The sequence below is a fragment of the Sander vitreus genome, chromosome 4 (assembly GCF_031162955.1).
Source record: "Sander vitreus isolate 19-12246 chromosome 4, sanVit1, whole genome shotgun sequence".
Taxonomy (NCBI): domain Eukaryota; kingdom Metazoa; phylum Chordata; class Actinopteri; order Perciformes; family Percidae; genus Sander; species Sander vitreus.
This window is the reverse complement of record NC_135858.1, coordinates 17,866,256-17,881,200: the sequence shown is the minus strand read 5'-3', so window position 1 is coordinate 17,881,200 and position 14,945 is coordinate 17,866,256. Positions and strand designations below refer to the sequence as shown.

At 38.5% G+C, this 14,945-nt stretch overlaps 1 protein-coding gene across 3 annotated transcripts in view; it reads right to left on the bottom strand.

Annotated features, from left to right (window-relative positions):
• The window catches only part of pax7a (paired box 7a), a 44,988-nt gene extending 39,901 nt beyond the window's left edge, over window positions 1–5,087 (bottom strand). For 2 of the 3 annotated variants that reach the window (XM_078248817.1, XM_078248818.1), the window contains exons 1-4: window positions 5,000–5,084; window positions 3,539–3,774; window positions 2,657–2,786; window positions 2,124–2,252 (exon numbers count right to left, since the gene is read on the bottom strand). In XM_078248817.1, coding sequence (XP_078104943.1) covers window positions 2,124–2,252; window positions 2,657–2,786; window positions 3,539–3,774; window positions 5,000–5,084 — 580 coding nt within the window. Of the gene's footprint in view, window positions 1–2,123; window positions 2,253–2,641; window positions 2,787–3,538; window positions 3,775–4,999 lie in introns of all 3 variants that reach the window. The other variant, XM_078248816.1, reaches the window with a different exon arrangement.
• Window positions 5,088–14,945: the final 9,858 nt, after the last annotated feature.

The following is a 14,945-nucleotide window of genomic DNA, read 5'->3' as shown; positions in this document are numbered from 1 at the left end:
TGAGAAAAAGGTGGAACTGATTTCGGTGTATACACTGAGTTTTGTTTGGTTTAGCTTTCGCTATCCTTCTGAGAAATAACAGTTGACTCCAAGCAACAAAATAAAATGTACAATATTATAATATGTTTAGCAGTTTGAATACACGTTAAATAAAGCTAGATTAGAGCTGGGATAAATCCGTGATGTAACCTCTGAGAAAATCAAATACACAGGGCTAATAAACAAATAGATAAATAAATAAAGTCTTAAAATCTGGATAAGTAAACGAAAAAAAATCTCATGAATTTTTGTGCCCTGGGAGAGCCACTGTGAGCTCCGCTGTGAGATGAAAGTGAAAAGAAATAAAAGGCTCTATTTAATCTGCTTTAAAACCCCTCTCCACATAAGGGCTGCTTCAAACTCGGAGAGTGAGGGGCTGATTGGGGATAAATACATTTCTTACCATGCCTTCGAGCTATTACACCCGGCACGAACACAGCAACCTATTCAGCAACCACCGTTTCCAGTGCTTACTCTAATAAGTATTAACATTATTAAATGCCATCCGGATGCCGGTAGTCTAAACTGCTTTACGCAGTGGGTGCGTCTCTTTTTATAGCAACGTAATTGAGTCCCAATTTAAAACACAAGCAACGCTAAGAAAAAGAAATAGAAGCAGGGACATCATGTGGATATGTTGTACCAATAGTAGACAGTCAATAATAATGCAATGATAATGTAGTTAACACTTTAAAAGTCAAACTATCACATTACTCAGAAAACATAACTCAGTTTTACGCGGCTGAGTTGTGCGTAACGAGCAGACTCTCCAAAAGACGTTGTCCATTTATAGCCAGCAGGGTTTACACACCATCAATATGGACACTTGAGATATTTGCAACAACGTTTTGACATTTCTTTCATAACATTAATGCGTGCGGTGGCAGAAAAAAAGACACCGTTTTCACGCTATCAACTGATTCTTCTCCAACGGGCCATTATATAAAATTACAAAACTATCTACCAGCGGGGCGTACTGAATAATTCATCTCCCTTTATGTCTCTCCGTGCCCTTTGTCCAAAGTTTTCACTCTCTTTTACCCTATTTTTGAATGAGAATGGACGGGTCCATACTCTCCTTTTCGCTGCCCTGCTTTCCAGGATTTGCTTTTGTACCTTGCCACTCTTTACTTTAGAAAGCGTCAATGGAGGGGAGGTTTTGCTCATGAAGTTCATCTTGAAGTTTGAAATTTTTTGGCAGTGTCCTTTTGAGGAAAAAGGAGGCTTTTGTGAACTCTTATCTAAACCCCATTCACTCATGTTTGATCACCAAAAGAGCCAACCTTTATATCGTTTGGACGCTTTGCATTTTTCACTCCGTAGAAAAACACTAAACATAACGTGACTATAAAATATGACAATAAAAGCAAAGTTTGTCTCGTACAATTTCAAACAACTCTACTCTTATTAAATAACGTAGAATAAGAGAAATCTCACATTTTCTTATTTAAAGTTGTATTAACTAAGAACTGTTATTTCTCAGGTGTATTATATATCTTTAAATATATAAATCATGGGACGAAGGTATTATATACCACATATAAGGTTATTATAAGCTTGTAAATACAATTGACAAACACTGACAGCAAATACCTGCATCAAAGCTTTATTTTCCCCTCCTCGCAGCATTACTAATAGAGCAAATAATAATATGAACATTGATTTCCACTTTAACTGACAAGTGGTGAAATGTCAGTGAACTGACATCGATTGTGAAATGGGTCAACTGTCAGCTGTCGTTTAGAGGTCGTTAAATGAGTGAATGAATGAGGAGGAATTCGCTACACAAATTAATTTTCTGCTGTTAAATACCTTCTGCCAAGGCTCTCATAAATAATTGAGTGAATGAACAACTGCTGGCTCGAAGTTAAAAGCAGGAATAAATTCTCAGCGTTTAGCTGCAGCTCGGATGTGGGACAATTTCCCAAGAGGACGTAAAGTAGGAAGTGTATTTAAAACATTTCTCCCTGCTTAGAAGGCTGTAATTTACCCTATAATAATAATAATAATAATAATAATAATAATAATAATAATAATAATAATAATAATACAAAAGGGCCATATACTTTCTGCTGTTAACTTACATTTATCACCGAGGATGCCATCGATGCTATGCTTTGTTTTCTTTTCTCCATCTTCATCCTTCTTATCAGAGTCATCCTCGTCATCTTTTTTGCCAAATCGGGCCCTCAAAACGCGGCTGATGGAGCTCACTAATGGCAACAAAAAGGTAAATGGGTGATTAGCTCTAAAACCCATAAAATAACCATAGTAATCCTATCATACATTTTGTTAGGATACCATACAAAAAACACAGAAAAAGTTTTACATCAAGCAGCTGCGTTGAAAAAAATAAAATTCTATATTAAAGGAAAATAGTACACTATAAATGCAATAAGGAAAATAAACTATTCAGCACCAAAGGCACATTTTCCCAACAGGGTGGGGTTTTTTTCTGGGTCACACAACTGTATGTGTTCTTCCTGCTACACTGAACATGTTATTATCAGTAACGGGCTTAAAACATGTTGAATTCAAAGTGATGTTCAGAAGTGATGCTGCAGTGTTCGCTCGTAATAAGAAAAAAAAAAGTGCAGCTTACCAGATGAAGCCTCACCTGAAGGAACTGTGCTTCTGTCGCACACCCCGTCCTTCAGCAGCTTATCCCGGATCTCCCAGCTGAACATACCGGGGTTCTCTCTCTTGTACTCCTCGATCCGCTTCTCCACGTCAGGAGTTGCCACCTGCTTTAGGTTTGAAATGGTGTAAAGGGAAGGGGAAAAAAACGTTTTAATTGAGAGGATTTTTTAAAAGATGAACACAAACTGTGATACAAAACGTATTAAAAATAAACGACGAAACTCTAAATATGTATATCTTTAAGTACGTGCCAGGTCGGAACGGCACAATAAACTATGTATTTAACACCAGTGATAAACTAAGCTATATGTCCCCCTTTAGTAAAACATATAGCCGATATAATAACACAAATAATGATTTTGTATTAAATACTCACACTACTGTATAATCAATCACTACTGAGCATCACAGACAAAAAATAGGCCTATATATCATCATTTACTTCTCAGTGTTTGTAATTTTCAGTTCTTTAGGTTAATGTTTTCATGATTCTTTTATCGATTATGAAACATATTGCATATGTATTTAGGATTATTCAGGAAAAACAAAGTAGCAGCAGCAAAGTTTGTTATGATCAGTAAGGACTGCAGAAAGGGTGTCACAGGTGGGCTGTATAGGCTAAATGTATACGCTAATTAAACTTTTATTATTATTATTATTATTATTATTATTAAATTGCCAACATCAAAAGATTTCCAAACAGACGAGATCTGACATCCTTTTAATCTTGATCGTTCCTCTCCATCAGGCTGTTGCAATAACACAACATCCGTTTTGAGCTCACTCAGGTGTGCTGCACCTCGAGACGCCCTCCCTCGCGCTGCAGTGACCCACAAACCCGTTCAAGGATCACACTCACCCTGGGCTTGCTGCCTCCTATGGCTCCCGGACGGATCGAGCCGGTCTCTTGGTATCGGCAGAGGATCTTGGAGACACAACCGTGAGAAACTCGCAGTTGTCGCGAGATTACACAGGGTCGGATGCCGTGGTGGGCCATCTCCACTATCTTGTGTCGGATGTGATTTGGCAGGGGCCTCCCGTTGATGAACACACCGCCAAGCTGGTTCACCCTACCCTGGCCCAGAGGGGTGGATACTGCGCCACAGTAAACAATACAAGTCTCAAAAACCAACATCAACACATCTTATTCTTGAAATGTTCACTTTAATGTAATAGATGAAGCTTATTCAGCTTGTGTTATAGTCAAATAGTGGCGTGTTTCCTGTTTTGCTGACTTTTAATGGGACGCTGTTTACGCACATTATCATACATTTTTAAGAGAGCGTCGTGCCAAATTCATCCAGCGTAATTCTGGCTGACAGCATGTAGGCTATCCGAGGCCACTTCAGGATCCAATTTCACATTCAAGAGAGACTAAAGAGGGACACTTCCCACCTTGATTATTCCTAGTCATGCTGTACAAATATTGATGTGATCCTTTGAGTCATCTCTTTGCTGTGTGTATTATTGCCATTTCCAGCAGCAGGACACTTGAACAAATCCCGCAGCTCGCGAGCTACGTGGTTTTTGTACATTTCAGTCCAGAGCACTTGAGCACGAACTGGGTGTAATGGGAAAACTGTTTCCATAAATGCATGCAAATACAAAGTGATCTTTTTCTGCCCATATGTTCAGACAACTTGAGTATATGGGTATCGATGTAAAAAAAAAAAAAAAAAATTACCAATTAGATTGCTTTTTGTGTGTGTAACAATCGAAGCTGGACTATAAAAAACAAATCTAAATTCTATAGTCTAAAATGTAAAGTAAATTACTGTCAGGTTGGCTTCAATTTTAGTAAATGTTTTAGGCCTATTATTACCATGTATCTATTACTTGAACGTCAAACCATCAAAAACATAACAATTATATAAAAATAATGAATACTAATATTTCAGGTAGATTCTGTATAATAAGCAGGAATGAGAGAGGTCTGTCTAAACACAAAAAACTAAAATCAGATACAAATAAATCCATAAATTCATACAAATATTATGTATTATTTATGAATAATAAACACAATATCGGGTTCAATCAAAACAAGGCTATGAGGAAGGCTATTTTAAAAGGTTGTGGGTTGATTTTCAAAGCACGAGCTGACGTTTTTTATGCAAATATAATTCACTTTTGATTCAGGTTGTTAACTCTAATCATCAATGACTGGAGGTCGTATTTGTTCACCCACCTTTTTATTTCCCAGCATGTCGCCGGTAACGAACTGCGCTCTGTGTGACTATCACGCTGACAGATGGAAGTACTGATGATGAGTTTTGTCACAGCACAAGTTCAAACATCAAACACACGTTGTCATTTCTCTTACCTTCCAGCGGGAAGCCGGTTCGGGGGTAGTTCTGGCCTGGCGCAGGGCGCATCATCCGAGGCATTGTTCCTGGTAAAGTAGCCATCATTTAGCCACTCAAACAAACAATAGACAAACAACAAAACGGACTCCAGTCCAAGTAAAAAAAAAACGCAATGTCTTCAAAATAATGCACAGTCTGCTGTCAAATCCAAATCCAAGGCGGAGAAACTGGACAAGCCCTTCCACCGGCGAAAAATAAATGATGCTCTCCTGGTGCGATGAACGTGCCAAAAATGTAAAAATCAGCTGCTACAAATTAAATAAAAACTCCTTTAAACAGGGAATTCTTCTAAATGGAGCATTAAAAAGTTGTGTGTCTGAGTTGGAAAATGCATGCAATGTTATTATTTTCCCTTGGTGTAGTTTGGGATCAGTATAATGTCTGCTGGCTGGTTGGAAGTAGTTTAAGTGGCCAACTTTCGTGCATGTCGTAGGAGGAGACAGCCGAGCGCTCTCATAGGCTCTCTGGCCTTTCTTTTATGGATGAAAGAGAGTGGGTTTAGCCAGGAGCTGACCGACCAATCAGAGCAACACATTCCAATTTTAATTCACTGCTGCCTCTCTCATAAGACTACACCAAAAAGCAGTTCAAAATGTTATTATATCTAAATGTTATTCTAAAGCCTGTCTTTTCCAAATGTGTCTGCTTCCCTGACATTCAGCTATTCGAACCTGTGGATTATCATTAATTTTTTTTCTTTGCTAGATCAGAAGAAACGTAAACGTATATGTAAACAAAATATTTGCCTGTATATAAACTACATAACAATAGCAAATGAAAAAAACCTGAAATAATTTCGTTAGAAAAAATCCAATTGAAAATGTCTTTAAAAATAGTTAATTTTTTTATATTGTCTGCAGATAAAGAATTAAAGTCTGAATAAAATATGAATTATTTGAAAATGAATTGAGCAAAATCACCTTGTTTTCGACAAACACTCTCAAACTTTAAGAGTGTCTAGGGTAAACGTGTATATCCAAAGTTGTTCCTCCAAACACCAACACGCGCTGAGCTTCGTGTGAATAAAAATCATGGTCCAAAATAATTGAGTCAGGAGTTGATGGTGTGGTTTTTGGATGGACAAAAGCTGCGCAAAAGCAGCCTAGCCCAGCGAAGGTTATAGACTACAAGATGCGTTTGGCTTGTTAACCTTTCAATTAAGTAAATGTGCGCAGCATGAACATCTAAATCGCTCCTATAGCTTTTGTGGTAATTACAACATCTATTGACGAGAACAGGTTGACTTGCCCTCGAGTACGCACAAGAGTAATTGCTTAAAAGTAATTGTTAAAAAAAATAATGCACTATTAAACTCGAATAAAAAGAGCACATATGGTAGAAAAGAAGAAGTGCATGTGTCAACTCTGTGGGCCCACCGTGCATATAAAATTGTGTGACAATTGCCGTGGAAAACACTCCTGGTGGAAGGCAATTTCACAAATAATTCTAGCAACAATTAGGGAGTGTGGAGGGGTGAAATGGCGATTTCACATGCAGATGTGCCGGTGGGAAGGACCTGGTACCCTGCCGAATAGCTATGACCCTCACTCTCCCGCTTTGGTTTGCTTCACATGGGACAGAAAAGCACAAAGAGACCGCCTCACCCTCCTGGGAAGCCGCAAAGAGCAATGGATTAAGTCAAGCATCAATCATGTGAAATCCAAACAATAGCAAATTTCTCTTAAGGAAAGCATATTCTTTTACAAATATTTTCACCTCTGTGTCTCTCTGAAGCTACAACAGGTATGTTTTTGAAATCACACAGACACAGATAAAGCTATTAATCCCTGCAAATATCATTGGTTCACCACCATCAGGTGTGCCCTAATCATTATTACCCTGTTATTCATTTGTTATGCAGCTGATGATAATTAGGGCCTACACCGAAAAGAAAGGTGTGATATATACAGTAATTTATGAAATTAAATGTGATGTTCTGTTTGTCATATTTTTGCAAACATAAAGACACTTATAGGACTGAACTATATATCCTGTTATTCTAATTTGTTTATGAGTATTTCAAGAAATTTGATCTTCATTAATCTTAGTTAAGTATATACTATAGAATAATTGCCAGGTTTTCATTTAGTTCTTTTTGACAAAGGCATGTAGGGTGGACACATTAACACGAACACATCTAGATCAACCTTAACAACTTAACACACAAACAAATAACAACTTTAAAATGAACACTATACATTGTATAGTGTGTATGGTATACAAGCTCAACAAAGAAAGCACTTATTTCGGCACTTGAATCGCACTTCATTGTAGGCTACAGTTTTCTTAATGTAACACCACGTTCAAGGATTTTCAAAGAGTCCAGATGAAGAATTTAAAAGCTGATGACTGCTTAAATTTATGGTAACAGAAGTGTTGAATAGAATAAATGGTTATTCATTAATGGCCTCCTCGTTTTGGTCTGTAACTTACAAGCTGCAACACTGCAGCAGAAACAGCTGATTTTAATCGACCAAAATTTTAATCTTGTAAAGGCCTGTCTATATTTTCTAAACTGAGTTTCTTTATGAGAATGTTATGTTTATCTTATCATATTGTTGTTGCACCATGTCCACTAGTGGACGACTACTGTTTTTTCACCACTTTTTTTAATCAGCTGATTTATGTGGAGAAAAGCCACATAAAGACCAGACCTTCCTCCACAGCGCTGTAGAGGAGGGTCCACGTAGGATTCTGGGATGGGAGAAAAACGTGCTCTGGTTTATTTGCATGTCTTTAAACCAATTACAATCGTCTTGGGCGGTGCTAAGCGCCCGACGGTGCTGCTGCAAAATAGCCTCGGGAAGGAACTTGTTTTGGTGGAACGTGAACGTTCAAAAGTCGTTTTAGTCGTGCAACAGAAAACTCAGATTCAGATTCCACCATAGTCCTCATAAATCGACCGGAGTTTAAAATTACAACACAAAGAAAGCCTTAGATAACGGACTTGCAGCCGAAAAGAGCAACATCCGGCGGAATTTCTGGCGGCAACAGAGCAATCCCGGAAGTGCAACGTTGTGGATATAGACTACTTTAATGTGATCTGCATGCTGCTCCAAACAACAGTTTTGTAGTCGTAATGTTGTGCGAATGCATTATGTTTCTGTACTATCTGACCATAAGTGGCGTCTGAATCCCCCTCGTCCTCGTCACACCATACTCCATTTAGCCCGGTTGTTTCAGAGTTCAGCTCAGCATCTGGCTCATATACTGTACATAAGTAACTCCGTCACTTAAGTTTCCTTTCAGCTGCAGCAGACAGAAAAACACTTTCTCTCTCTCATGATAGTGTCTCCAATCTTATCTTGATCAGGACCACTCTTCAAACACTTTCCTACATAGCCTCTCATTATTTGTGTTATGGCAATTACCAAAGTTTCTTTTTTGCTTGTAGGTGAACACTCCATCCCCCACCCCCCCCATCTACATTTTCTCTATGTTTAGCTATTCACATTGAGGAGCACAAAGAGAAAACACCTTTGATAAGATGCATCGCCAATTTAGGCTTTATCTTTGTCTGAGCTGAACGAAGGCGAGAAGCACAGGCATTAACTGTATATAAACATTATTTTTTACTGTATTTAAATTGTGCTAAACAAGAGTTTAAAAAAATGGTAAACGGGTACAGTACACAATCTAGTTCTTAAACAAACCCAAAACACAGTAAACATTTAGACAAATACTCCGTCTTGCCCTATAAAAAAAAATATATTCATGAATCTAATTCAATAATTTCCTAAAGCTTTTTCCCCCCATTTTGTGGGCATATTAATGCTGAAGGCAAGTTTTATTCTCTGTTGTCAATACTTTTGAAAATAATCTGCACTAGTACTCAACACATAAATCATAAGCCATACGTTTTCTCTCCTGTGATGGCTGAATTTGAAAGTATTGCAAGTGAAATCTGCCTATGTATAACAACACAGTGGTCACTGTGATAAACTGCAACCCAAAGGAGGAGGAAGTTCCTGACAGCATAAAGCCACAAAAATAATTGTTTTTCCATCATCTTCCGTCCTCCACTGCCAGGCTGAAGGCTCTGGAGACTTAAGAGTTTCTTAACGCGGCACGCTGCTTCAACAGTGACAAGAACTGCACTTCCACCACAGCCTTGTTACCTTGGTTAGACATTTCCACATCTGCTCAGAATTATACTTATGTGTAATCACTTCCTTATGGGAATTATTTTATCATGATAGAGAGAGAGCGTATAAAATGTGCTCTTAGGAGGATACTGGTGTTGTAACTTTAACTAAAGAAAGCTGATTTGAGATATTCATCTCATTATGTGTGGCACCGGGAGGAGCCCTGAACAGGCATGTTGGGTCTGACAAGGTGATGTTTGGTTAATAAGGAGAGGAGGTTAATAAGGAGCATTCCTCACACTCATTTGGAACAAGTTAGCCTATGTGTGAACTGTACTTGAACTCCGCTTGAAAATTTCTGCTGTAGCGCACTAGACATCCCACAACAACCTTACTCTTTTCTACATCACTGTGTACTCTATCACACACAACGTGTGATAGGGGAACAGGAAAAACGACATATGTTATGTTGACATCTGAGTCTGGCATGTGAGTTATGAGACAGGGAGACATCTATAACTCAACCAGTGATCAAACACAGCCAAAGGCCACTTAGAGAGGGCAGCTCTCTCTGGATTTTAAAGGAGATCAGAGGTATCAGAGGGAGGACAAACTGGACATGGAAAATACCAAATTATGGTACAACTGTGCTAAAAATGAGAAGACTAATCAGTCGTATCAGGCCAAGCTGGAAAAAAGGGACAGAAGTGAATGTTGCCTCCTTGTTGCAACACCATCAACAGGCTGATCGGCTCTACAGAGAAAAAACCTCTGTGGAGTGCGGGTGACATCACATAAACAGGCAGACTCAGCTGGATGGGTGCAGGTGGGTGCAGGGGTGGCAGCAGCAGGCTGGGGGTTGACATCCTGTCACTGCTCATTATAGTGTGAATTCTGTCTATCCTCAATAGCACCTTAACTTGGCACATAAGCAGCACAAACTAGTGATGCAACACTGGAGATAAATGTCTGGAGGGAAGAGTTTGATCACTAAGGAATACATGGAGGACAATATAGACAGTGGACAATGCACTGCACAAAGACAGACAATCTTGAGTCTTCAAATGAGAGTGATCTCACACTTTGAAGCCAGGAAGTAGGCCTAACAGGTAACAAACAAAATACAAGGCACATGATTACTGTTGTCTCCTCTGCGTCTCAGGATGTGCAACAGCGCTCCTTTATCCTCCTTAAACAATATGTTAAGAAACCTGTTGTCTGTATATCACAAGGCTCTTATCACCCCACAACAGAGCTCACCTGTCCTCTTCTGTTTAACGCAACAGAAAACCAATAAAGCACCTCTTTCTGTTTTACTGGCACACAAAATCATACATTCACTTCAACACCAGTTTGTGTAACGTTGAGTATGGCGTTGGTCGTGAGAGTCTAACGCGATGCCTGCTACTCAGAGTTGTGCATAAATATGGTACCATGTCATAGCCAACCGCTGATCTCGTGTCTTTGATGATTCGCCTCAGACCGGCACAAACGCATTGAGATAATGCTACATTTTAAATGGTGTAGAACTTGTCATGGCCGCCTACAATGTCCCTAAGATAAGGCAGCTTTTGGTTTAGTGTCAGTTACCTAAGAGAGGGGCATCATTACAGTTAAACAAGGAGTAATCTCTGCGTTGCTACTGGGTGTTCAATAAACAGGTTACTCTACACCCAAATGTGAAAGATCACAGATGAACAGATTTCCCTGAAGCACACATGAACATGACTGAGACTAAATCAGTGAACAAGCATTTTGGAAGAATGTATCCCCAATGATTTTTGTCACTTTGCTCAAAATCCCTTCAAAGGTTTGACTAGAAAACAACCAGAAGGCTTTTTTCTATTAATTGAAACATTTTAGTTTTGGTCAAATGAAACTAAAATCTACTTTTAAGTTTGTCAAATGTTAATCTCTATAAACACATATCTGCATATGAATGCAGAATCTGCAGGCAACGGGACAAGATTTTGGTTTCGGAAGCATTGTGGTTTCCGTTTGTAGTCCGTTTGTATAACGAGTCGTATTGACCAATCATGTTTGAGCGGGTTTTGCTTGCATGTAGGTCAACAGTCCGTGTGGAGAGCAAAAGAAGCCGAACGCATAGGCCGAAAAGCTATCTTGGAATTATCCTTTTTATTGGCTTTTTTAAAAATGTATCTGCATTCATACTTAATAATAACTAAACAAATACTTGCTACTTGTCATAGACGTCGTCTCTCAACTCCCAGAGGTTAAATCGCCGTCAGACCAATAGCTAATGGGTTCCGAGATTGGTCAAATGCAAACCTGTTAGTGCTCTGTCTAGTATATTGAACATAAGGAAAATGGCTGCTTTACCATTCCCCCTGTCTGCAGTAAGACAAGAAACACAGATTGTTTACAATATAAAAAATACATTTGGTAAAATTCCTTGTAATGCTGTACAACACTGGACACTGAGAGTACACTGAAACCTTTAGAGAGTTTGTCTGTAAAGGAATACTGTTGGTTGCTGCCATCATTTAATTACAGTGGCCAGTGTTACAATCCATTTTACACGACCAAGAATGCTCTGTGTGCCTGTTGTACTTGTGTGAGTGTGTGTGTCTGTGTGTGTGGCATGTGATAGGACCAAAATGCTTGGGTATCACGCTCTGATGTGCATGCCAAATCCACTTGTCCTCTCACACAACCTACCAGTGTGGTTCTGCGGTTTCAGCTCTGCCAGCAGAGGTCTGGGAAGAGCTGCAGCTCAGGAGGCAGTTCACGACCCTTTATAGCAGAAATCACAATGTGATGTGCTGACTGAACTGACCAAATATTACCTTTAATAATAATACCACCTTTCATAATGTCAATTGAAAAACTAGTAGCTCTTAAAAGAAATATATTAGCATTCTTAAATAGAGATTCACAATTGTTTTGTTTTGTGTTGTTTTTGTTTTTAACCCAGGTCCTTTTATAAATAACTCAATGACTACTGCACACTGATGAAGGCATAGCTATGTATATAAGTCATAGCTAACTTTTTTGTGCTAAACATAAACATAAATTTGATATCTAAAGACACTATAGGAATTAAAGGAACAATCAGTTCTGGGACTGTGAACTTAATTTATACTTGCTGGATTTTGACATTTATGGAAGAAGTATTCAGATCATTTACTAAGGTAAAAGTAGTAATGCTGCAATGTAAAAATACGCAATTCCAAGTAAAAGTCCTGCATTCATATTGTAGTCCTGAAAGTTTATCAACAAAATATTTACAAATTAATGAAAGCAGAATAATTTCGCAGTATGGCCCTTGTCAAAGTTATTACATATTATGTTATTTAATCATCGTCACTAAGGCATCAACATTTAAGAAGCATTTTACTGTTGTAGCTGTTCGAGATGAAGCTCATTGTAAGTACTTTATATACTGGTAGTTTAATCTGTAACAATGCTTCACATTGTATAGACTGATCACAATATTTGTATGTAAATCTAAATGTGCAGTGTAAATATAACTGCCCCTCTGAAATGTATTGCAGTTGAAGTATGTAGTAGTAGAACATGGAAATACTCAAGTTCCGTACAAGTACCTCAAAACTACACACATTCCACCATTGCAACTGTGACATTAGTTGCATGTGCCCCAGCTCTCTTTTTTTGTTGTTGATTGAGCGCAACGTTTTTCTTCAACCCATATCCCATCAAAATATTGTTACCATCATTAATAATCCTGCATGGCACAACTTTATGCCTATGATGTAGCTTGTCACTAGTTATAAAAACTGTTAAATGGGTAATTGTTTGGGTCTTCAAAATGAAATTTTAAAAAAAAGGGAGCACACATTATAATCAGACATGCATATTTGTTCAAGTATAAACATGGTCACAAACGTTTGCTTTTAATAAGGCCAAATGGATTTATTTTTTGCACAATCTCCTGTTTCTCGTGCTGAAGAATATATGAAGACATTAAAAGGTAATAGTAAGTGTAGTTTACAACAACATTTTAATGAATTGATCATGCCTATTCTGTGAGCATTCTGTTTTTGAAATGTTATCCTGGTCTTTGAAGTCTTACATGATATCCCATTAGACCATGTTTAGACCCACAAAGGTTAATTAGTTTCTCAAAGCTAAAGCTGTTGAAGAGTTTGTGTTGTAAAAGATGGAAAAGATGGAAAATATAAAATCTTTATGGTCCAGGTTGAAATACAACATACACCTATTCTTTGCAAATCTTTGAAAATGGAACCATTTTGCCAACATTGCTTTGTTAATTAACACTGTTACTACATAATTAGTGACAAACAAAAGCTGTTCAAAGTAACAGTATTAGTTGTTCAAATCAGAGTATTTAACATGAAATAGATTGTGTATCAACCACAACATTCACTACTTTGTTGACTGAGGTGAGCACGCATATACTTCTCAGTTCCAAAGAACACAGAATATTTTTCTTTGTCAGTGGCTGCAAGAGGAGAGAAATCTTAGAGAAAAAGAAAAAGTCTCTTTGTTAATGAAGATGAAAGTAATGCCTCCATTTTAGCATGCTATTACCATTAGTCTCACCACAACCATCTGAAAGATCCTTCCAGAGAAGGAAGATCACTTGACACCCCATCTGTGACCGAATCCTGTCTTTCCATTAGGTGCTCTCTGCAACCAGAACGTCTATCTCTGCTCGAGCTGGACACAGATGATTAAAAAAAAGCACGGGGCATCACAAAGAGCTCACAGACTAGAAGTCACACAGCCCCTGTGATTGAAAAGATCCATTATTCTGACTAACTGAGCTAAAGAATTGAATGCATATGCTGTTCCTTTCAAAAAATAAACTTACAAAAAAATAAACAACACATTTTGATTGTAGTGTAAACGAAACAGTTTGGCTGGCTGTTTTACAGATAATCTACCTTAGAAAATGTATTATTTGGTGCAGAAATTGTGGTCAGAACAAAGTAGCATAAAAAAGTTTCAGCAGTTCTTTCTCTTGGCCTCCTTAATGATGGGATCTGGACATTTCCCTGCACCATTTAGTGTTTGCTAACACTCCCAGTGTTCATGTGGGTTACCTTGGGTACCCCAATGGCTTCATTAAACATTGCAAAGGCATGCAAGTGAATTTGGTAGTGAGCATTGCAAAGTATTTGCATCAGGAAGTCCTGTCCAAGGTGTCTTTGTCCTTTCTATGTATATGCTTTTCAATCAATCAATCAATCAATCAATTAATCAATAGGGTGAGGGGTAGTGTGGCATGTGTATGCAGTACCTTCTACCAGACCTCACCAGTGTGAAAATGCTTTTACCCAGGTGGAAATTATCTTTAATGATTCCCTTAGCATTTTTCTTGCAGTGCCTGGTGTAAATAACCATTACGCAGGGTAGGGCACCGCCTATTGCATGTTCAGCCGATCAAACCACTCTTTGCAGGGTCTTGTGGTCCTGTTCAGGGCTGTTTCCGTACCAGGCAGTGATGTTCTCCATCAGGACGCTCTTGATGATGCAGGAGTAGAAATTGCTCAGTATTTGAGCTGAAAACCAAAATTTCCTCAGGCGTCTGAGGTGAAACAGTCTTTGCCTTGCCTTTCTCACCAATGAGTCAGTATGCTGCGTCCAGGTCAGACCCTTGGTGATGTGGACTCCAGGCTACTTGAAGCTGTCCACCCTCCTTACCGAGGACCCATTGATATTAAGTGGAGGTTAGTTCCTTCCCTTCTTCTTCCCAATGTCCACTATTATCTCTTTAATCTTACTTACATTTATGAGTAGGTTGTTGTCCTGACATCAGCAGGTCAGGTCCTCCTGTTGGAGTCAAAAGTGGCTACACAGTCGTGTGTGTACA